The sequence below is a fragment of the Lampris incognitus genome, chromosome 10 (genome assembly GCF_029633865.1).
Source record: "Lampris incognitus isolate fLamInc1 chromosome 10, fLamInc1.hap2, whole genome shotgun sequence".
NCBI lineage: Eukaryota > Metazoa > Chordata > Actinopteri > Lampriformes > Lampridae > Lampris > Lampris incognitus.
Window position 1 is genome coordinate 18513706 of NC_079220.1, and position 24711 is coordinate 18538416.

The 24711-nt window shown below is 43.1% G+C and overlaps 2 protein-coding genes across 2 annotated transcripts; one reads left to right on the forward strand and one right to left on the reverse strand.

Annotated features, from left to right (window-relative positions):
- Positions 1–5150: 5150 nt before the first annotated feature.
- On the forward strand, positions 5151–14713 carry unc119.2 (unc-119 lipid binding chaperone B homolog 2). The gene is made up of 5 exons (XM_056288358.1): positions 5151–5430; positions 7066–7179; positions 9088–9178; positions 9636–9808; positions 14580–14713. The coding sequence occupies exons 1-5, from the start codon at positions 5151–5153 to the stop codon at positions 14711–14713; spliced, it is 792 nt and encodes a 263-aa protein (XP_056144333.1).
- Positions 14714–15412: 699 nt separating this feature from the next.
- Positions 15413–24706, reverse strand: LOC130120090 (serine/threonine-protein phosphatase 4 catalytic subunit B). The gene is made up of 9 exons (XM_056288708.1): positions 24603–24706; positions 23600–23917; positions 21988–22039; positions 21814–21864; positions 21017–21118; positions 18610–18783; positions 18324–18450; positions 17068–17257; positions 15413–16759 (listed from the first exon to the last, which is right to left on the reverse strand). The coding sequence occupies exons 2-9, from the start codon at positions 23707–23709 to the stop codon at positions 16630–16632; spliced, it is 936 nt and encodes a 311-aa protein (XP_056144683.1). The 5' UTR covers positions 23710–23917; positions 24603–24706; the 3' UTR covers positions 15413–16629.
- Between the last annotated feature and the right edge of the window lie 5 nt (positions 24707–24711).

Consider the following 24711-nt stretch of genomic DNA (forward strand, 5'->3'; position numbering starts at 1 on the left):
CTTGACTCTGCTGGCGTTGTGACACTGAGGGACACGCTGACGGCGGAGGAAGGATGTGGCTGGGTGCTCTGACTCCTCGCTTGCTTTCGAGTGCGCGCTGTCGGCCATTTCAGGGAAGAAGAAGAAGGCCCGACTTCCTCTCATCTGACTCATGTCAGCGTCAGAGATTCAAAGATGAGTACTTTGACAACACTCAAACCTGACGTTGGGTCTCACCGCAAAGCTTCTCAAACAGCTTTCCCCTCCCATTATTTTTACCATACTGAACTATATAACCTGATCTTCCATAAAGATGCCACAAACATGCTTTTACCAGAAATAATACAGTCAGAGTACATTAAATAGTACAATAGTGATGTCTGTACTGTGTTTTTATGTTTTCACGGGCCCTCTGCATTTTATTTCCATCTCTTTCAATTAAATGTTTATTTTTTGTTAAAAAGTGGTATTTGTTAAAAATATAAGAGAACCAATAAAATAATAATCACACACACACACACACATATATATACACATAAAACTTTTTTTAAAAGAAACACTCAATGGGGAAAGTGCTCAACAAATCTACTACTACTATTTTGGCTGCTCCCATTAGGGGTCGCCACAGTGGATCATCTGTTTCCATTTCTCCCTGTCCTCTGCATCTTCCTCTGTCACACCAGCCACCTGCATGTCCTCCCTCACCACATCCATAAACCTCCTCTTTGGCCTTCCTCTTTTCCTCTTCCCTGGCAGCTCCATATTCAGGATCCTTCTCCCAATATACCCAGCATCTCTCCTCCACACATGTCCAAGCCATCTCAATCTTGCCTCTCTTGCTTTGTCCCAAATCGTCCAACCTGAGCTGTCCCTCTAATACAAACCCCAAATTCCAGTGAAGTTGGGACGTTGCGTAAAACGTGAATAAAAACAGAATACAATGATTTGCAAATCCTTTTCGACCTATATTCAATTGAATACACTACAAAGACAAGATATTTAATGTTCAAACTGATAAACTTTATTGTTTTTTGCAAATATTCACTCATTTTGAATTTGATGCCTGCAACACGTTCCAAAGAAGCTGGGACAGGGGCAACAAAAGACTGGGAAAGTTGAGGAATGCTCAAAAAACACCTGTTTGGAACATTCCACAGGTGAACAGGTTAATTGGAAACAGGTGAGTGTCATGATTGGGTATAAAAGGAGCATCCCCGAAAGGCTCAGTCATTCACAAGCAAGGCTGGGGCGAGGTTCACCACTTTGTGAACAACTGCGTGAGCAAATAGTCCAACAGTTTAAGAACAACGTTTCTCAACGTACAATTGCAAGGAATTTAGGGATTTCATCATCTCCAGTCCATAATATCATCAAAAGATTCAGAGAATCCGGAGAAATCTCTGCATGTAAGCGGCGAGGCCGAAAACCAACATTGGATGCCCGTGACCTTCGACCCCTCAGGTGGCACTGCATTAAAAACCGACATCATCCTGTAAAGGATATTACCACGTGGGCTAAGGAACACTTCGCCAAACCATCGTCAGTTAACACAGTTCGTCGCTACATCTACAAGTGCAAGTTAAAACTCTACCATGCAAAGCGAAAGCCATGTATCAACAACACCCAGAAACGCCGCCAGCTTCCCTGGGCCCGAGCTCATCTGAGATGGACTGATGCAAAGTGGAAAAGTGTGCTGTGGTCTGACGAGTCCACATTTCACATTGTGTTTGGAAATCATGGACGTCGTGTCCTCTGGGCTAAAGAGGAAAAGGACCATCCAGATTGTTATCAGCGCAAAGTCCAAAAGCCAGCATCTGTGATGGTATGGGGGTGTGTTAGTGCCCATGGCATCATGGGTTACTTGCACATCTGTGAAGGCACCATTAATGCTGAAAGGTACATACAGGTTTTGGAGCAACATATGCTGCCATCCAAATGACGTCTTTTTCAGGGACGTCCCTGCTTATTTCAGCAAGACAATGCCAAGCCACATTCTGCACGTGTTACAACAGCGTGGCTTCGTAGTAAAAGAGTGCGGGTATTAGACTGGCCTGCCTGCAGTCCAGACCTGTCTCCCATTGAAAATGTTTGGCGCATTATGAAGCGCAAAATACGACAATGGAGACCCCGGACTGTTGAACAACTGAAGTCGTACATCAAGCAAGAATGGGAAAGAATTCCACCTACAAAGCTTCAACAATTAGTGTCCTCAGTTCCCAAATGCTTATTGAGTGTTGTTAAAAGGAAAGATGATGTAACACAGTGGTGGACATGACCCTGTCCCAGCTTCTTTGGAACGTGTTGCAGGCATCAAATTCAAAATGAGTGGATATTTGCAAAAAAACAATAAAGTTTATCAGTTTGAACATTAAATATCTCGTCTTTGTAGTGTATTCAATTGAATATAGGTTGAAAAGGATTTGCAAATCATTGTATTCTGTTTTTATTTACATTTTACACAACGTCCCAACTTCATTGGAATTGGGGTTTGTATAATTGTTCCTAATCCTGTCCTTCTTCGTCACTCCCAATGCAAATCTTAGCATCTTCAACTCTGCCACCTCCAGCTCCACCTCCTGTCTTTCCGTCAGTGCCACTGTCTCCAAACCATATAGCATAGCTGGTGTCACAACCATCTTGTAAACCTTCCCTTTAACTTTTGCTGGTACCCTTCTGTCGCAAATCACTCCTGACACTCTTCTCCACCCACTCCACCCTGCCTGTACTCTCTTCTTCACCTCTCTTCTGCACTCCCCGTTACTTTGGACAGTTGACCCCAAGTATTCAAACTCATACGCCTTCGTCACCTCTACTCCTTGCATCCTCACCATTCCACTGTCCTCCTTCTCATTCACGCATATGTATTCTGTCTTGCTCCTACTGACTTTCATTCCTCTTCTCTCCAGTGCATACCTCCACCTCTCCAGGCTCTCCTCAACCTGCACCCTACTCTCGCTAGCATTAGTTAGCATTCTGCTAAATTTTATGCCTTTACATATCAAAAGACATTCACACACTTGGGACAAGAAGTGAGACAAAGAAGTGGCATGGAAACAACAGGGTCCATCATTAGACAGGTTGGTTTTACCCTACTGATGATGTGCTGTTGCAACAGTAATCCTACCCAAACCCTCCAAAATGATATTTAAATATGGATATTAAGTACCTGCACAATGCAGATACAGACTCCAAACACCAGGACCGATGGGATATTGTCTAGAAGCCATTGCCTGGCCTTCTGGTAACATGGCTAGAGGAGAGGACAGGGACACAATTTAGATGGAAGTGAATAGGCATTGTATTTGACAAGGGAGGCAAGGAAAAGGAGACAAGACGAAGGTTGGGCAGATGGAGCGAGGGATGGGAAAAGAGGGGTGAGAAAGACAGATTGCGGAATAGTTCAAAATCAGAGGCCGGTTAAATGGGTTTTGGTGGAGAAAAAGCAGAAGACAGAGAGAAGGTGGTGGGGGACAAAGAAAGAGCGATAGTGTTGATAGAGCCCAACCGTATATAGAAACTGCATTGTCAAAGTACAGGCCGTTCCTGACCTTATCTTACATGTGATGAAGCATGCACATGGACATGCATGCACATCTGGAACAAATCTACATTGTTTGACAGTCAGGTAGCATGGGAACATCTTGTCCAAACTAGCTGAGCTTTGTCCCCTCCAGACTCATTCTCCCCCTAGTCAAAGCCCCTTAATCCTGGGGGAGCAGACGGACCTCGCTCCATCCTTCAGCGCAGTGGTTTGTCCTAAAGAGGGATTTCTAAATCACAGTAACAGACTCAGAGGGCTTTATATTCACACCACATTCATATTACATTTTCCAAAAACAACTCAATAAAGCAAGCAGCCATGCACAGCACCCCTTATCCTTATACCCTCGATTCGGATGAGGAAAAATTCCACGGAGGAAAAAAAAATCTGCTGAATCACTGGTTTGAATAACCCCATGTTACCTCCAGCTTGGTTGGGCATCCCTACAGACACAATTGGCCGTGTCTGCGGGTGGGAAGCCGGATGTGGGGCGGTGTCCTGGTTGCTGCACTAGCGCTTCCTCTGGTCAGTTGAGGCGCCTGTTCAGGGGGGAGAGGTAACTGGGGGGAATAGCGTGATCCTCCCACGTCCTACGTCCCCCTGGCGAAACTCCTCACTGTCAGGTGAAAAGAAGCGCCTTGCGACTCCACACATATCGGAGGAGGCATGTGGGAGTCTAGCCCTCCCCGGCTCGGCAGAGGAGGTGGAGCGGCGACCAGGACATCTCAAAAGAGTGGGGTAATTGGCCAAGTACAACTGGGGAGAAAAAGAGGGGAACCCCCCCCCCACAAAAAAATCTTCTCGGGAGAAGAGAATGAAAAGAGAAACATCAGGAAGAGTATCAGAGGAGGGATCCCTCTCCCAGTATGGATTGGTGTGCAATAGGTGCCAAGCAGGCAGAGAAGACAAGCAGTAGCGGAATAACAAATAAACACTCAATTTGCACTCATACTCACTAGCATTTTATAGCTAAATTTTGTAATGGTTGAAAAAATGCAAAATAACATTCAGATGTCAAGCTGCTACAGAGCGGCATGATAAACCGTGCATATATACAGCAAGCAGGCAGACCTAGACACGACACTCACACAGACAGAGTGAGAAGGCAGATGGGAGTCTCCAGAAAGGCCAAGGCCTTCGTCAGTGAGGACATAGGATGCCACACACATTGAACTTGCTTTCTTTTTGTCTATGGGAACAGAAAGGAAGTCAGCACCTTGGAATCAGGACGGTGCATAACATATAGATCTGATCTGATAGATTAATCATTTCTCCTACGGCACAATGAGGAAGAGGTGCACTATACCTCCCACATAGTCATATTTGCTTTGCACCATAATAGGTCCACACTTTTCCTCCTCTTGGGTATGCACTCTCAGTGTTTTGGCCTTCTGGTGATACCATAGCCTGCGCATCCAGTTTTAATTAGGGATTGACTCAGTTTGACCAAATCCAGATTGACTTAATCTGTTTGAGCCACTGACACCCTGAGCATGCCAGCTGACATGTAGTATAATATCCTGTCTGACTGCACTACTAACTGCACTGCTGCTTTGCTAAAAGGCCTTTTTGACGAGGCCGAGTGTAACCAGAGCAGAAAGAAAAGGAATAAAGGGAAGGGGCATGCAAAATGGAGAGGGAGGAAGAAGCCATGCCAGGGAGTGAGGAGGAGGTGGGCCAGGAGCTGCACACAGAAAATGAAGAAGAGGAGCAGCAGGAAGAAGGGGAAGATGAGCAGGCGGTGGTGGAGCAAGATGGGAGGATGGCAGATGACAGAAGCATGGAAGAGTGGAACGGTTTTATTTCAGGGGATGTGGGAGTAGCTGGAGTGGTGGTGGAGGAGGAGGAGTGGAAGCCCGGTGACCCGGTGACCCCTCAGCACATCCTCAGGCTGAAGGGGTACACTAGAGGTGAGTCCAACTCCCACCAACGCTGCTTTTACACAGACACAGATCTACAATCAGTTTCTCTGGCATGGAGGTATAAGTCTGCAAAGTGTGAGAACCGAAGCAATACTGACATTAAGCCAGTGTCAAGGTTGTGTGTGTGCTGTGATGTAGCGGTAGAGGAGGCGACCAGAACACAGACAACACCACTATTGAATATCAGTAACAATCAGGCTCAGGGATGAATACTCCTTATGTGGCAGGACAAGTAGAAATACTACATAGTCCCCCATATACCTTTCATTTGGCTACCTCTCTGCACTCAGGTTTACATCTGCAAGTGTGCATTCATGTCTCTCCGTCTAGGATTTCACTCTTAGCAGGGGGCGCTATGCCTACACGTCTGTTTAAAACTCAGGATTAGTCACAGTGCAGGTGGCACACTCAATTAGCTAATGCACCCACAGACACACAAAGGCACAGTCTCACAAACCATTATGCACTCAAACTAAATGCACTTGACATGCACCCTTGGCTATGATATGACTATTGAATATAGCAACATTCAAATGTATCTGCTAATTGCTCACTCGCTTGTAAATTGCTTTGGAACAAAAGTGACAGCTAAATTGGAAAATGCAAATGTGAAGTATCCTACTTTTTGTTGCATCTGGTTTTCTGATGAAAGAAAATAAACAGAATGCAAACCCAGCAAATTCAGAACACTGTGTGCAAAAATCAGAAGGACATTAAAAAAAACTGCATTAGGCTTGGTCCCAGCTCAATGTAATGCTCACTCTTGTGAATAAAAGTCCAGATCATGGGCTGGTGAGCAGGATCTATATGTACTTGTAGATTTGAAAGATAAAGACTTCACATGAATTGCTTTGTCCTCAGCACTTAGTTCCCCTTTCTGATTACTTAAATACATGATGCCTGATCTATTTTAGCATTGTTTTTTAAGTTGTTTTGTTGCACGATTTGGTCAGATATCATCCTTTTTGCACTTGGTTTTATTCATTTTGTGCCAGGATCCCAAGAAAACATTGTTTCTTCAACTTTTGTAGTGTGGAATGATGATTAAACTGCACTGAATTCAATCAGATAAAGCTGAAATGGCTCAAATCTATTTGAATTGAAATGAATTGAATTGTGTCATTCCCTGGCAGCACGATGATGCAGTGGTTAGCACGGTTACCTCACAGCAAGAAGGTCCTGGGTTCGAGCCCCGAGGTAGTGCAACCTTGGGGGGTCGTCCCAGGTCGTCCTCTGTGTGGAGTTTGCATGTTCACTCTGTGTCTGTGAGGGTTTCCTCCCACAGTCCAAAGACATGTAGGTCAGGTGAATCGGCCTTACTAAATTGTCCCTAGGTGTGAATGTGTGTCGGCCCTGTGATGGACTGGCGGCCTGTCCAGGGTGTCTCCCCGCCTGCCACCCAATGACTGCTGGGATAGGCTCCAGCATCCCCGCGACCCTGAGAGCAGGATAAGCAGTTTGGATAATGGATGGATGGATGGATGGATGGATGGATGTGTCATTCTCTCTCAAACCTTTCCTGACACTATCTATAATTCCCTATCAAGTCAAGCAGAAATGTCATACAAAACATTTTGGGGGAAAAAAGTTAATATTGTGCTCAGTATGGCTGGATATTTGCAGAGTACCTGTGCTCACCTGAGGACAACATCTACAACATCAACTTCTCTCGCTTCAAGATCAGGGACTTGGAAGGTGGGACTGTTATCCTGGATATCAAGAAACAATGCCCGATAGGTACTGCAGCATGTATAAGTACACATATTTTTATACTTTCAGCTATGTAGATGATCTTAGATGTGCTCACAAAGGTAGAAAAAAGTTAATATTATTTTAAATGGTCCAGTTTAGGACCACTTAAGAGACCATTTTGGGTTGAATTAACACAATGGTTCTCGAACTGGGACAGGAACACTCGGGGGGGGGGGGGTTGGCAGATGATTTCAGGAGCTCGTAAGATGACTTATGAGATGTTGTAAACAATATTTCTAATATAGAAACAACAGATCTTGTTCCTCAACTTTGTTACTAAGTTATTTTAGCTCACACCCGTTATGTTTTTCCAGCCTCAAACCCACCTGACAAGAGTGAAAATTCAAGTAAAACTCATTTGGTGACAAAGTTCACAGTGTGATGTGGCAGTAGGAGTCCCTGCGTTTATGAGGGCTGTGTTGCAATAAACTGTTTGTCTGTATCTGCATATTTGCGTCTGAGCATTTCTGAGCAGTGTGTGTGAATGTATACGTTCATGTCTATCAGAGTAGTCAGTGAAGACGCAGCGAAGATCTGTTCGTTTTCCGCCTTGCAAAAAGGCTCTTGAAACATTTCTAAAGTGCTTTCACTTTAGCAGGAACAGGATAAATAAATATGGAGGCAGCCAAACATACTGACCACAATGTAAAAATTAGGAAACCTACCCTGCTTGCACTGGGAAATTTCTATTACCAAGCATGCATACCAAGCAGCATAGCGGTCTATTCCGTTGCCTACCAACATGGGGATCCTGGTTCGAATCCCTGTGTTGCCTCTGGCTTGGTCAGGCATCCCTACAGACACAATTGGCCATGTCTGCGGGTGGGAAGCCGGATGCGAGTATGAGTCCTGGTTGCTACACTAGCGTCTCCTCTGGTTGGTTGGGGTGCCTGTTAAGGGGGAGGGAAGGGGTAACTGGGGGGAATAGTGTGATCCTCAAACACACTACGTCCCCCTGGTGAAAGTCCTCACTGTCAGGTGGAGAGAAGCGGCTGGCAACTCCACATGTATCAGAGGAGGCAGCGTGGTAGTCTGCAGCCCTCCCCGGATCGGCAGAGGCGGTGGAGCAGCGACTGGGACGGCTCGCAAGAGTGGGGTAATTGGACAGGTACAATTGGGGAGAAAAACGGGAAGAAAAAAAAAACCTTCCAGACTGACACCCCCATTTCTTTTTTAAATTAGATTTTTTGAAATGATAACTGAATCAAGAGAAATGGTATTAAAGTTATGTTAACTACAATATAAGTTTACCACTGGAAGGCGACTTACATGTGGACTGAGTAATTTGGCTTTCTTGCTGGACTCACAATTTGGCAAAGCTTGAACACTGAATTCATGATGATAAATCAGATTTCTACAGAAAAATGGGTTTATGTTAGAGAATATGGTTTGTTGCTAACTATTCACTGCTCATTCAGAAGAAATGGGAAAGCTTAAGATTGCAGGTGTTTTTTCAGTTTTACACGCTAGGATTTTCACCACTCATTCAAATATTCGGTGGATAAGTCTTTGAAACGAGTGTAATACAAAAGATCAATTAAGAAGAATTCATATGGTGCATATCGCTTAATTATAAATGAATATCCCAAATCTAAATCTAATTAAATAATGTGTGTAACGTTTCCAAGGATGTAATTTATGTTGCTTTGTAAGAAAAAAAATAGCAAATCTTAAAAGCAAAGTTATTAAAAAAAATTGTCTTACTGAGAAAGCAAGACTCAATGTATTAAACTGTCAAAGGTCGCAAGAGGTCAGTCAGTCTTTTTAGATGAGGTTTGGACAGACCACAGGGGACTTTATCTTTAGTCTGATGACATCAGCACTGACAGTTGTTTGGTGTTGGTCTGTGAGAAAAAAAATGATTGTATTTTATCTCTATGACTTTGTTTTCAGAAATTAAAGATTTCAAGGAAGTGGATGCAGGACGATTCATACGGTATCACTTCTCCCCTGCGTTCCTGTCCCTCCACGAGATCGGAGCTACGTAGGTTATTCCCTCACATATCAAACTTTTACAAGATATGATTGCGACGATATGAGCTAAAGAGAGGAAACAATTTGGTATTCAGTTAAAATATTTATCTATCTATATTTGACGTTCTGACAACCTGCTGGGGCAGCTGTGTAGTCAGGGAAACACGGAAAATATGAAACACTTACTGAGCATCAGGCCATGTATTTTGGCTGAAGGTTCAGATTTGATAGGATTAAAAAGGAAATGGGATTCCCCATGTTGAAACTTCTTTCTCTTATGGGGGCTCTGTTAACTCCTATGGTGGATTCTATACCATTCCCCATCCCAGATTCGAACCTATTGAGTCCCAGGGCCACCAAAAATAGTACATCTGACAAAGGCCTTAAACGGCCCACAAGTACCAAATCTATTGTAGTGTGTTTTATTAGATTCACCACTTTCACCTCATCAATACACCATCCCCCAGGCTGGAGTTTACGGTGGGCAGCAAAGCAGTGAACCACTTCCGACTGATTGAGAGGCACTACTTCAGAAACCTTCTGCTCAAAACCTTTGACTTTGAGATTGGCTTCTGCATCCCATACAGTAGAAATACCTGTGAGCACATTTACTGCTTACCCGACCTGGGGCCAGGCACAGGTGTGTAAACGCGCACACACACACGCACGCGCACGCACACACACACACACATGTATGTATGCAAACATACACACTGATGTAAACCTGCGTGAACATAACGTGGACCAAGTCTAACCCAATGTTAATCCCAATTCAGAAACATACACTCAAAGGGGAATTTCACCAATGGTTTTGTGTGGTCGCAATCAGTAATGAAGAGTAATGTTGTCGATTGACGCAAAAAAGGTCCTCACTGTGTACTATATTGATGGAGACACCAGTTTGGTCTTGCTCACGGTCTTTCCCACAGCGCCTACACATACCGGAATGCATTGTGCGGAAGCCTCGGTATCATCGTCCTTAAGATCCTATGCGCTAGTGTAACCTACCCAAACAACGGAGGCAACGAGTACTTGCGCATGCTCAGTTGACCGTTCTTTGCATCGACGGGAGCTAGCCTCTACCCTAGTGGTCTAGCGTTATGGGGCGTCATCTACAACGGAAACGTAGCTTAGCCGAGAGAATGAGGGTGTTTTTTGAACAGCATGTCTAGAATAGATAAGGCTACAGCCACACTACGTTCAGCTTTCTTATCGTGTATACAGACTCCTTAACGCGTGACGTAAACAAGATGCGCGCGTAGAACGTGTGGCAAAATATGGCCCGAGAAACAACGTACGTACCTATGAAACAGACGAAAGCGTATAAAACTTAAAATTAAACGGAGAAAAATTAAAAATTTGAGAAAATGGAAATCTCAGAATATGTTGAAGGTCCAAGCAAGGGAGACAGAAAGCATTACGAGTCGAAACTTAAAGCTAAGCACTGGAGAGAAACTTCCCGATCCGTTTATGCTTGCTGAAGCTCAGTGGACAAGTGATACCACGAAGTTGCCAAACATCGGCTGCAGGGACGTGACTGAATACCTCTTAGACACACCAAGTACATTACGAAAGAATCAATGAAGGCATACAAGTCTTTAGAAGCATACGATTAATTTGTCGGTGGACATGTCCAAGACTGCTTTTACCATCCGTTATCGAAGGAAAGCAAGTTTTGCTCCATCAAATCAAAGGTAAGCCCTCGTAGTTTAACCGGTCCTTTTAGGTCACATGTGTAAGTTTGTCATATGTCTCCAGCAGAAAGTTGAATTTTTGTACGGTTATGAGATCGAGGTTGGAATGAAATTATGACCTCAAACTTAATGACACAAGAAAGCTGATGGAATCGTTGTCAAACTTGAGGAAGGCTCGGTATTAACTCAAACTTCGGTTTGGCAGTTGCTCTACTAGGACAGTATCACATTTAGAGCTATGACGTATGTTTAATCGCAGTACTTATTTGTGTAAGAAACGGATACATACCAGATATGAAATTCGCGTTTGATATTTGCTCTTCTGACCGTAACTCAGTATTGCATTTTAGTCTGGACAGGCGGAAACAGAGACTTTTGAAAACGATGACGCAGCACCCACGTTCACTTCGCGATTGGGTCCTATCAGCCACGACGTGTCCGTCCCTGATTCGTCACGCCTCTATCACGCGACCCACTTCCGGATGAAAATAAACGTAAGCCTTGAATACCAACATGGATAACAAATTACACACTGCTGACCTTGTCTATTCTAGTACTTGTTGTGCAGTTAAATTCTACATTTTATAACGCTACTACTGCCTACATACGCAGGAGGCAAGCTATCATGCAAGCCGTTTGCGACAAAATTCCCGTGTCCAGCGGCGTTATCGCTGCTGCGATAGCGGGAGCTAACGGTTTAAATACGGCACCAGGCGCCGGATGTTATCAACGTAGTTGTGGTTCCTGAGGAACGATGAGAAAACTTTAGGATGTCCAGGTCGGCCCCGATCAACCTCACTGAAAGACTTAAGTACGCATGTGGAAGGAGCAACAACAAAAACGGGGGCGCCGTGGACGTACATACAAAGGTAGCATGCACGTTGTATTGCCTGAGTGACGAGGGAAGACTTCGGAAAACCGCTAATGCATTTGAACTATCCCGACAAGTTGTTGCAGTCATCATATGACAATTCTGTATAGCCACCACCATCTTCCTACACTACAGACTACACCACAACACCGAGTGCAGAGCCTGAAGTGAAGGATCTTGTCAACTTCTACACGGTATGCCACAATGCTTGGGAGCAACTGACTGCACACACCATCGAAGTAAAGCAACCCCAAGATAAATCCAGCGTTCCTCAAAGTGTGTGTCCCCCCCCCCTCTGGGGGGTACTGAGGCATGACGGGGGGGAGGGTAGTGCGGAACTACTGTTTTGATGTCTGAATCTTTTTCACGGCGGAACAATCAACAAAACGTGCTTTCATGAGACAGAGTCTGTAGGTTCACAGACGAGAGATATTTGACAGGGACGGGGGGGCAGGCGATGCTTCCGAGACAAACAAGACAAAGTGTCTTAGCTGGCGGCATCCATCCAGCCATTATCTGAACAGCTTATCCTGCTCTCGGGGTCGCGGGGGTGCTGGAGCCTATTCCAGCAGTCATTGGGCGGCAGGCGGGGAGACACCCTGGACAGGCCGCCAGGCCATCACAGGGCCGACACACGCACACACTCATACCTAGGTACAATTTATTATGGCCGATTCACCTAATTTACATGTCTTTGGACTGTTGGAGGAAACCGGAGCCCCCGGAGGAAACCCTCGCAGACACGGGGAGAACATGCTAACTCCACACAGAGGACGACCCGGGATGACCCACCAAGGTTGGACTACCCCGGGGCTAACCACGTGACGACAATCAACCAAAAACCAAGCTAAGAAAATATGATGACGCCTCTTGCTCTTGGGTTCACAGTGAATGTGGTGGGAGATGAGAAGAGACCAAACAAATTAAGAAGACACTTAAGAGACTTTACACCCCAGTCACCTCAATAAGCCACTCGAGTTCTTTCAGTGAAAACTTGGTGCATACCGTCAGCAGGAACACTGCTTTGTAAAAGCTGCATCAGTGAACAACAAAGCACTAATGGCGTCATACAAAGTCGCATGGAGAATTGCCCAGTGCAAGAAACCACACACAGTAGCAGAGGAGCTCATACATACGTCCCGCGGCTTTAGATACGGTGTCAACTATGTTTGATGAGACAAGCACCGCAAAATTGGAGACTGTCCCTCTGTCCAACGATACAGTCGCAAGACGTATATGCGGCATTTCCAATGACTTTGAGGAACAACTCATTGAAAAACTGCAAGACAAACGTTTCGCCTTACAAGTGGACGCACTGTGTCATACACAGAGAAGGCAGATTAGCCCTGACCTAAACGAGGTTTTGACCGATGTTGTTTGCGTGGCAGATTTCATCAAAATAAGAGCCCTGAGAGCGCGGCTGTCCTCTGCACTCTGTGAGGAGATGGGAGCCGAACATTCAGCTGTGTTGTTTCACAGCGAGGCTAGGTGGCGCTCTCGAGGTAAAGTGTTGTCTGCATGAATGAAGTTGCAAGCAAGTTTAGTGACGAACAATTTTTGATTAAACTGGCCTATCTCAGCGATATATTAGGAAAGCTGAATGAATTAAATCTTCAGCTTCAAGGCAGAGACAAGCACCTCCCTCACCTGTCGGACAAGATCAGTGCATTCACTCGAAAGCTTAAGATGTGGGGCAGGCGATTTGATCAAGGAAATACAGATAACTGGAAATCTGAGTGAATGTGTTGAAGCCAGGGATTCTGGAGCCACCACAGTGATTTCATGTCTTAAGGAGCGCATCTCTTCCCTGAGAGGATTCTTTCAAAAATACTTCCCAAACAACAGTGCTCAGTATGACTGGGTGACAGATCCATTCAATGCAGCAACACCTGCTGATTTCAGCTCAGCAGGAGAGGACCAGTTCTTCAAGAAGACATCTGACTCCACCCTGAGGCTGAGCTTTACAGCTCAGACACTGGGTGAATTCTGGCTTGGTGTGGAGAGGGAGTATCCACTCACAGGACACAGGGCTGTGGGCATTCTGCTTCCCTTCGCCACATCCTATCTCTGTGAGATAGGCTTTTCTGCTGTTGCCTCACTTAAAACAAAGTAGATCTAAGCTCAACATTGAGCATGACTTGAGAGTGGCAGTATCAAGCCTGCAACCTGTTTTGAAGATGTGCGGTGCAAAACAGGCTCATTGCAGCCACTAATGCAGTGATAAGACTTGAGCACTCTGATTGACTTGCTCATCGTTTTTTCCAGAATATATGCATTTTTTTGTTTTGGTTTTTTGCACGGATTGAACTTAATTGTTATTGTTCTAGCAAAGTGATTTTTAAATTTCATTTCGTTTTTCTGTTTTTGAAAAAGCACACAGGCTGATGGGGCAATCTAGTGACAAATGTCACAAAAAGAGGTTTGATAAAGTTGAAGTGGAACTTGCGTTTTGTTATTTACACAAAAGAAATTACAAAGAAAAGTGAAAGGAATGTTCATGATCTTGATGTTATTTAAACAAAGTCAAACTTGGCCCATTTTGTCACCATTTTGTCGGGCGAGGGGGGGGGGGCATGACATTTTTTCTTCCTCCAAAGGGGGCATGACAGAAAAAGCTTGAGAACCACTGCCTTAACCCCAACTCTGTGACAAATAACCCTTTTCCTAGTGAGGTAGGAATTTGACTAGATCAAGGTTGTTTTTTTTACTCTTAAGTGGGATGTTTAAACATTTTAACACAAATGTCATTCATACATACACAACAGACACACCACCACACTGACACCTGTCTTCACCAAGTCCAACAAGTTTTACATGATGCCTTGTTTCTCTTTTCCTGTGACTAGTTGAGGAGATGATTGCCAACCCCTTCGAGACGCGCTCCGACAGCTTTTACTTCGCCAATAACAAGCTCATCTTGCACCACAAAGCTGAGTACTCCTTTTGCCAGCAAGAGGAAGTCAAGGCACCGAGCCAATAGGGGGAGTGCTGTTTGTATTTGTGCATGTTTGTGTATGTGATGTGTATGTTGTGGTTGGGGGGGGGGGGTTGAATTGTCTGAGGACTTAACTTTTTTCATAATCTTATAGTAGAGGAAATTAACTTGGGCCTAAGATTATAAAACTAATATTAAGACCTTTTCAACCAGGTCTCGTCTTAAAAAAAATAATGAATTAAAAAAATTTGTTTAATCTGTAGTGTCAAGGGCAAAATTGTTGTAAGTATGTACATGAAGCTTTTGGGGGAGGTGTGATGGTCAATGCACTTTTGCAGACCACTGGAAGCGTAACAGCTAATATTGTCAACAAGACTGGTGAAAAGAAGGAAGATGGGTGCTTTAATACTTCCCGACACACTGTAGATTCATGTTGATGTTCCAGCCTGCTTCATATTGATTAAAAGTTGCCAACCTGCTTCAAGGTGTTTGTTTTGAAGGTGCTTCAATCTCAAATGAGAAATCTGCCGTTTGTTAAGTTATAGCTCCTCTTAACCTCTTTTGCGATACTGTTGATATGAGAAATTCAGTATTTAAAAAAAAAAAATCACAAACTTGACAGTGGAGACGAAGAGCAGCTCGGTAACTTCTAAACCTAAAATGAAATGGGGAAACAAAAAATCTAAACAGGTCAAAGACCAATCCAGAATTATGACACATTTGCAAGAGCTCTTTATACTGTACGGTAGACCTTTCATCAGGCCCGATTCCTCCACGGTGTTTAATTGCATCTTCATCAAAACCTCTTCCATAAGGTACATTCCTGCAAGAGAGGCTTTGTTTATACAATAGATCAAGACCAAAAAGTGGGGTACTGAAATAGTGAACTTTGCAGTGGGCTATGCTTAAATTATTTTGAACACAAAATCTCACTCAGCACTGAAACAATGACTGTGTGAGCACAAAAGCTTGTTTTCTACAACTACATAAGGCATATGAATATAGGAATGTAATGAAAGGTGCAGTCAAACTGGAATCAAACAAAGCAAAACCATTTTAACAACCTTGTCTCACTTTTCATTTCTAAATGAGTTACGCTAATCATATTCATACAACTATTTTAAAATGACCAAGTCAGCTCGACTGAAGGACTTAAACAAATCATTTTGTAAACGTTCACATTCGCATAACAAACATACAACTTAAATAACATGGCATTCATTGATACAAAAACTTTATTCTTACAATATCAAAATTGACACTGTCAGATGTTGTTAGATTTGAGGGATTAAGGGGGAACAATTATGGATGACTCCTCTTGACAAGTTATTTCATCCGTTTCCAGTCGACAGTGCTGAGCTGAAGCCCTGACCACATTAAATAATATGACAGGATATCCAAACAGACAGAAAATATTAGTCAAGCATGGGGGAAAGGGGCCATTTTGTAATTATTCCTGAAAGCAACAATTATATAAAAAGTTATAAAGAAATAAGTGTAAGAATGTATGTGTTAAAGAAAATTCCCTAATGAAAATTAAATTTCTAAAATTTGCATATCTTCAAAAAATTCTAACAACTTCCATGTACCCCCTCAAACTAGACAACAATGTTCATTATCTAAAACACTAAAAGGTTTGAGGGAGGGAGGGAAGGTGGAGAGGAAAAACGAAGTGATGTGAAATTACAGTCACAGGCCCAGTATCCACCTCGCGCACTGAACACTGCACACTCTGTCAGGCATTGGCAGAATAGCATAAACTTTTCCTTAAGCCTTAAATCAGTAAGGCGTGGAAAAGGGTTTCGGCCTCACTGCGTCAACAGAGTTTGGCCCCGGAGGTGAGACAGAGAGTGATCAAACAGGAAGGTGTAGAGCGGGCTGTTGTGAAATGGTACCCAAAAGTCGACACACGGCTTTCCTAACACATGGGGGTTTGAGCTTTTCCTAGGAGGAGGAGGAGGTCACAGGAAGTAATCAGCCACTGGTTTCTTGGAGGGGATGCCCCTGGTCTCCTGTGGTGCAGCTTCAAATATTATGAACTCCCGCTGTAGATGCTCATCCAGTTCCAAAATGGCAGCCACATTGCCACATCTGCTTACCAACAGAACAAATGAGGAATGGTCAGTATTCAAACTAACATAATTTCTTAACTATCAAAACATGTTACAGTTATATGGTTTGAACCAGTCCGTTTGTACTTGCATCTTTTTTGTTTGGGAGAATTATTTCTTAAGGGTTGCATTAGCAGGGAGGATGAAAGAATGACAGACAAAATTAATGGCACCAGTTAAGATAATTTGGGGGGGAAAAACAGTTGAACGTTATTTGAATGTGAGGGCTGAGTAGTGATGAATACTCATTAAGTGTGTGGGGTTTTCCACAGAACCACTTCAACCCACCTGTAGCAGTAGTTGGGTGCCGACCACACAGTAAGCACCGTTTCGTTGAAGTGCCACTTATAGCCCTCCATGACCAGCTGATGGGCTCGGCAGATCATGTGTATGTCATTGGCAGCATTGAACTGGGCTACCACATCACTTCCAAACAGATAGCCAGCCCCTCTGGGACTTACTCCCCAACCTGTGGTGTCTGAGATCAGAGAGAAAGGCTTTCAGCTAAATTTCTGGGTCCAGCAGAACAAGGTGCACACACCGAGACAAATGAGAGAAATTCAGGAGGGGGGGGGGTCAATCAATCACATTGCATTTTATATAGCGCTTTTCTAGCTGCAACAGCCACTCAAAGTGCTTTACAATTACGTGAATTTCTTATGTAAAGTTCAGGGCCAGGTGGGAGAGACTTGAATAAATAAATATATGAAACTAAAATAAAACTTGGCGAGGGCTGGATTATTGACATCTCATTACTTAATACCATCCCCAAACCAAAGTACATTCTCTCCTGATTTACACAAGTGAACACTTTTGGTCTGTGTCCACTCACTCACATTTTGAAAAAAAAATGAAGAAAAGAGGTGGAAAGCAAGGCGAAAGGATTAAGGGGGGGGGGGCAGTGCTGTAGTGGAACACCATGCCCCAGCTTCACAGAAGTCTACTCAGAAAATTTAGTTAAGCAACACTGACATGTCCCCTTTCTGAGGGTGATTTCACCTAATTAATCACAGACTTTGTAAATGACATTTTTCAGAGTTCATTTCATTGAGTACGATCTAGACATTATGAAGACTTAAACAATCTACTCCCTCAGTGTGTAACTGACCGCAGGGTCATTGTGCAATACCCTGCGGTCATGCACAATGGCCCCTTATCTGCCCTCTCACCAAGTGCTTCAAGAAAAAACAAACCCATAATTCTAGACTTAATAAAATCGGCCAAAGGACAGATGAGCCAAATGGCAGAAAACTGAGGGGAAAAAAAACATTTGGCAGATAGTTGATTACACTAAAATTCCAGATTTTTTGATTGAAATAAGTACAAATCTGATGATTGAGGAAATTCAATGTGGGCATTCAAGGGGACAGCTTTATCAATTTCATCATTGCAATCCTAGAAACCAGCCATTACACTCTACTTCATAGTTAACAAATAACATCCCTGAACATTTAAGACTGATCACGTGGAAAAACAGAGCACAACTTTCACAGTAAAATGGAGGCACTGAACCAGTGCTGAGGTTTAAAAGAGAGCACATGCACCTTCAGGGTCCGACCACAAGAGGTCACACATGGGCCCGTCGTGGGGGACCTCCTGCTTCCTGTCAATAGTGCGGATCTGGTCCAATGTCTGAATTGATGGAGACAGGCCGCCATGCACACAGAAGATCTAAAGAACAGTCAGAGAAACATGTCAGTCCAACTGCTAGACTTACACTGGGTGTGAGATCAAAAAGTGAATGCCCGCTAATATGAAAGCAGACTAAATTTCTAGAGTGAAAGCCCTAAACCTAGTAAAGTAAAAGGAACAGGGGGCCAGACTACTAACCTTGCCATCAATAATGGCTGAAAGGGACAGGTAATCAAATATCTCAGTGCAGTATCTCCAGACGGTAACTGAACCATACTTGCGGAGACACTCATCATAGAAACCGTAGACCTGGGTGATCTGCCGGGACTCATGGTTTCCCCGGATCAAGGTGATTCTGTCTGGATACCGCACCTGGGGGAACACAGAAGAGCAAAGTATAGGATGATAACATTTAGTGGTCACAAGGAAACAATAATTTTTCTTAAGAAAAACGTGGTGGTGAGAAATGGAGTTGAAATACTGACAGACTGTGTGTCTAGTTACATGAAAAGAGGTGCAACAGCCATATCAAAACAACATTTGATGAGATTTTGCTATCCTGAACCAATTTTCATTGTGGAGCAGTATGATCATCACTAGCTTGTGTCTCATTTGAGATGGTGACATAATACAAGTTTCCCAGTCTTAAAAATGTTCTAACAAAATCAAAAATGTATGATGTTATTACTGGTCTTAAATCCTGGCATGTGTTTGTGTGGTTCTCAGTAACAACTTATAATCCAAGCCTTTATCTGCTAATAAGCCCATTGGACAATCGGGTAGCTCATCAACTAAAGAAAGTGACAGCACCTTTCCCAATAAATCACAGTAGAAACAGTTAAACAGAGTTTACAGCTCGCAGACTTGGCAAAAACCACAGTAATGTTTCCATTGAACTGTTATTAAGTAGTTTTTGAAATTAACATTGTTTAAAACCAACTAATATAAAAGCAACTGACTGCATTTATTTTTTATTCATTTCACAAAATTGGTTTAACATCTGAAGGAAACAAGAATAGTGTGCAAAAAAAGCAGGTATGAAAGAAAACAGTTTAGAACCGTTTTACATGGGTGCATGTGACTTTAGGGTTCTCAAACGTCGTGTGTTAGGGGCCGTTCACATGTTGCACCTAAAAATGTTGGAAACGTCACCCGTGCCACTTTCATTCTTTTATCCAAGGTGCTAGGGAGGTTGCGCTACTGTCGCACCTGACGTTACTAAGCAACCGAAAGCTGCCCGCTGCGATGACATTAATTTATCACGACATGAAACGTGACATCCATCCATCCATTATCAGAACCGCTTATCCTGCTCTCAGGGTCATGGGAATGCTGGAGCCTATGCCAGCAGTCATTGGGCGGCAGGTGGGGGGACACCCTGGACAGGTTACACGGCCATCACACAGGTCCAACACAAACCCAGACACACCCTCATTCACACCTTGGGGCAATTTAGTATGGCCGATTCACCTGACCTTTATCAATCCCCGTGGGGAAATTATGCTCTGCATTTAACCCATCCTAGCGGTGTAGCTAAGAGCAGTGGACAGCCGCCATGCAGCACCCGGGGACCAACTCCAGTTCTTCTTTCCATTGCCATACTCAGGGGCACAGACAGGAGCACTAAGCCTAACATACATGTCTTTTTGATGGTGGGGGAAACCAGAGCACATGTAAACGCCACACAGAGGATGACCTGGGATGACCCCCAAGGTTCAACAACTCCGGGGTTTGAACCCAGGACCTTCTTGCTGTGAGGCGACAGCGCTAACCACTGGGCCCCCGTGCCACCAATGATTACCATATACATGCAAAATATTTCATAACAGTTTACAGCTAGTTGTGTTCAGAATGAGACATGCCCTTTTCAAAGAAATAGGTTAAAGTCCATCCATCCATCCATTGTCCAAACCGCTGTAATGATTATTATCATTATTATCCTGCTCTCAGGGTCACAGGATGTTGGAGCCTATCTCAGCAGGCAGAGAGACACCCTGGACAGGCCGCCAGGCCATCACAGGGCCGACACACACATTTACACCTAGGGACAATTTAGTACAGCCGAATCACCTGACATGTGACAATTGGTCCAAATTACAAGCGGTCTGTGGCAGTCTTTTGATTTCATGCAGAAAAGTTGTGGTAATTTAGCCGTAAACCTCACTGACTAAACTAAGAAAAAAGTCAAAACAAAGATAAAGTTGTGGTAATTTAGCCGTAAACCTCACTGACTAAACTAAGAAAAAAGTCAAAACAAAGATAAACGTATTTCCAGAACCGTAAATCCCTCACAACAGCTTTATTGCTAGATTTGTCCTTTGACAGAAAAGGCTGAAGTGTCCTGTGGAGTGGATTGGTTAATTCTTGTCACATGACCTGTAGTGCGCTTGTTGCATTTGAAAAAGATGAGATTTTCCATCTTGGTGTGCCGCGGACACGCCTGAAAAACAAGTGCGTTGCAACAAATGTGGGCCACGATGGCGCCGCTTTCGGTTTTGAGCATGCTTGTTGTGCGTCTCAATTGAAAATAATGAATTTGTGTGTGCAAAAGACGCAACATGTGAACAGCCCCTAAAGGACCAAAGGATGCAGAATGTTCTCTTACCTTAAGAGCTAGCAGCAGCAGGAAGGTTTCAACACTGTAGAAACCTCTGTCCACAAAGTCACCCATGAAGAGGTAATTTGTCTCGGGAACATCTCCACCCACCTGAGACACGCAAAAATTACACAGAATGGCAAGTGGAAATGGCTAGTCAAACTTTAGTGATAGTCAGTCGACCTGCACAACTTTTTAAACAACAACAATCAGCATCATAAGCAAAAGACAACAACCACTGCCAAAAACATTTAATATCCCAACCAAGCATTTCTTAAAAAAAAAAAAAAAAAAAGAATCAAAATGAACTGCTGCAAAACTCCCCTTGTTCACACCATCCAGTTTTTTGTTGAGGGGGAAAAAAACCAATAGTTTCGTTTTTGTTTAACTTACACTTGTGGTGATAATTGAACCATCCTATCAAAGATACAATACTCCCGAAATGCACACTTTTATGACTGTAAATTCAAACAAGCATATTTAAACTTCTTTTTTTTTAAAGTTTTTGCCCATAACAGCCAACTGTGTAGCTCCCACTAACAGCAAACAGTACTTACAGTAAATTACCAAATGGTAATTAGCTTAACTTCTTTTCCAGTACTTTTCTATTCATTGTGACTGATGTCAAAATCTGTCAGGCGGCTACAGAACATTAAACCTATTGTGATTAGTCTGCTCACAAATAAAAACATGTGCTGTCCTCTGAAAACAGAACTTATTATATAGTTTTTAGGAAAATAGGTTACTTATAATACAACTGACCAATGTGTAGAGGGGAAAACAAAATTTTGAAGGGAAAAACTTACTCTAAACAATTCTTTCAAGTCATAAAACTGCCCATGAATATCCCCGCAGACCTAGAAGAAGGTAAGATGGGACCATTGTCAAGAGAGTGTCATGTTCATTTAAGTTGAAAGCAAATATCTATACATCAGATATTATCAAAAAATAAGCGACTGAATTAGAATTGAATTACTCACTGTGACAGGGGAGTCTACTCTCTGGACATTACTTTCCTCTACCAGAATCTCTCTGAAAAATAAACATACAAATTAACCTCTCAGAAATTAAGATTTTAAACTGGGAGTATCTAGATGACAGATACCTTAGACAGAAAAAAAAAGGTACTTAAAAGACAACTTTTCTGTAATGGCTGGTCATAACTTGAACAGCCAGACCGTCAGAATGCATTTCAGCATTGGTGACTATTATGCATGCTGTACTTCGAGCTTGAAAATGAAAAAATTGACTGACGTTAGAAATTAAATATAATGTAGAATATTTTGCAGTCTTACAATTCACACATTATTCACAGGGGAACAAGATGTTTTCTAGTACTGCTTACCAACAGATCAAAGTTTTCCAGAGTAACAAATATTAACTTTTTTTCGGGGGGGATATCTATCTATCTATATATATATATATGATACTTTCACCAACTTACTATGGAATATTTTTTACCAATCATTTAATGAAAGTTCTTGCTTACAAAATACAAACATTAAACAAATAACCTGTTGTAATATTAGGGATGCACGATGATATTGGCACATCATCACTATCTGCCAGTAAAGGCTTTAAAATGGAACATTGGCATCGGCCTCAAATGCCGATATGACAGGCTGATAAGATGACGCTTTAGTTATGTGCATGTGATGTGAACCACTGACCCAACACGAATGCGGCATGTCACGTAGGCGGGGTGGAGCAGGTTTTTTTTACCTGCTACACCAACTGTGTCTGTGTTGCATGCCAGATGTGTTTTGTGAGATTACAAGTAGGCTACTTTGGAAAATGGATAAGTGGCAAATGCTTTAACTGGTACTGAATTAATTAACTTGATCATTTTAACTACAGGATCATGGATACCCATTGATGTGATTTAGTATTTAAATTCGCAATGAAAACAAAACAACCCCCCCCCCCACACACAAGGTTGCATTATTGTGTTGCAATGCCTCTGGTACAATTTTAATGTTTAAACAGATTGTACTCTGTTGGAGGGCTGTGTAGCCACATGTAGATAAAAAAAATAGAAGAAAAAGGAAAGGAGACAAGCTGCGTAAAAAATAAAGATCAGCAGTGTGATGCCCATGCAGGTGCACATGGCTTTTGTGGTCAGTGTAGAAGATTCAGTTTAGTCCACTACAGGAGAGACTATGTTCTCTGCAATTAGGCAGAAAAAAATATGTGCATATATCTGCATATATCGGTCAAAATGAGTTGGAAAATATCGGCATATCGGATATTGGCAAAAATCGAATGTCTTGCATCCCTATTAAAAATAAATATTGAGTGATAAATAAGATAAGGTTTTTCTTGTGGAGTTTTTCCTCATTTTGTTCTTGGGTCCCAGCATAGAGGGTGTCATGTGTTGTATATTGTACCGACTGTAAAGCCCTTTGGGATTTTGGGCTATACAAATAAACATGACTTGACAAACTTGACTTGAATTTCAGCAAAAGTTACTGTAGTGTATTGACCATAAACCCTTTCACAGCTGTCAACAGTGGGTTCAGATTTTCAGACTTTTGTCTACATTCAAATGCTTTTGCCTTCATCAGTTTAGCCAAAGCAGAGCTTGTTTATTACCTGGCTTTGGCACACAGTGCTTTGACTTCATTTTCCTTGATGAGTTCACAGCGTCTGAGCTGCTCTATCTGTCGGTCCAGGTCACTGATGTCCCCCATTGTCACACACATAGGGAGAGCTGGTCACACACCTTTACACTATAGCACACACACTCTCCTCTTCACCCCCACAGTGATACAGATGTGCCACACAACCAACAGGGTCCTTGTCCTCAACTCCAGGTGCTAAGTGACAGCAGACTCTCTCCTTGTAGCAGGGCAGGCAACCACACTTCTGGTACTTTTAGGCGTTTGCACTGAAGATGATTGGATGGGCAAGCTATAAAGGAAAAACACTAATGAAATAACAGCGATTTCAACTTGGATCCAAAGAAGGTATCGACAATCACAGCAACAAAGGTGTTATGGTGTCACACAGCTACGCAGGTTTCACAAATGTCCAAGCCAACTTTGCGTTGTTAAGAATCCAGCAGTTTAATTTATGACAAGTATCGATTGGCAGCAAGGTTTGGCAGCTACCCTTGCCGACTTATATACAAATACATTAAGCAATATTTGTAAGACTGGTTTATACAACGCCAGTAAGGCCCATGGGCGTAACTAGCTAAATAGCGAGCATAACAATGTTTAATAGCGGCTTCGTCGGAGAATTAGCGTAATAGCTCTGCATTATGTTTTGCAAACTATTTCAACTGTTAAGGTTTTTAGGGATGCATTTTTCACTAGCATTGGCTAGATGGTCGGTAGTTACGCCGACACACTGCGCCTACGAAATGAAAAACCGGGGACGGAACGGAGCTGTCTGAACCACCGGCTAACAGGCTAACATTGGTTAACTTTTATGCAGCTGCGCACGGCCAATTTAGCCACTGAGTAGGCTAGCGGGCTAACTAACACTAGCAAGCCAGATACGAATCTTCACTATAACAATAGCCTGACCCAAAAGCAAAAAAACATCAGTAGATACCAAGAATAGGATGAAAGTACAACTTTTTGATACATACGTCTAAATGGTTCATGCCGTGGGTTATATTTTCTTCGTCCGGGGGCCCTTCCTTGTCTTCTTCGCCGGTTCACTCCTGGTGAACACCAGCGACTTTATGACGGCTTCCG

What these genes read in the sequence shown, in the direction of transcription:
- unc119.2 (XM_056288358.1), top strand. Translation starts at nt 5,151, where the DNA reads ATGGAGAGGGAGGAAGAAGCCATGCCAGGGAGTGAGGAGGAGGTGGGC. An exon ending in CTCCACGAGATCGGAGCTAC is followed by an intron (nt 9,179 to 9,635) that starts GTAGGTTATTCC and finishes ACCATCCCCCAG; the next exon opens with GCTGGAGTTTACGGTGGGCA. An exon ending in CGACCTGGGGCCAGGCACAG is followed by an intron (nt 9,809 to 14,579) that starts GTGTGTAAACGC and finishes TCCTGTGACTAG; the next exon opens with TTGAGGAGATGATTGCCAAC.
- LOC130120090 (XM_056288708.1), bottom strand. Translation starts at nt 23,709, where the DNA reads ATGTGTGTGACAATGGGGGACATCAGTGACCTGGACCGACAGATAGAG. An exon ending in ACTTGAAAGAATTGTTTAGA is followed by an intron (nt 21,119 to 21,813) that starts GTAAGTTTTTCC and finishes TGCGTGTCTCAG; the next exon opens with GTGGGTGGAGATGTTCCCGA. An exon ending in GCACCCAACTACTGCTACAG is followed by an intron (nt 16,760 to 17,067) that starts GTGGGTTGAAGT and finishes GTTGGTAAGCAG; the next exon opens with ATGTGGCAATGTGGCTGCCA.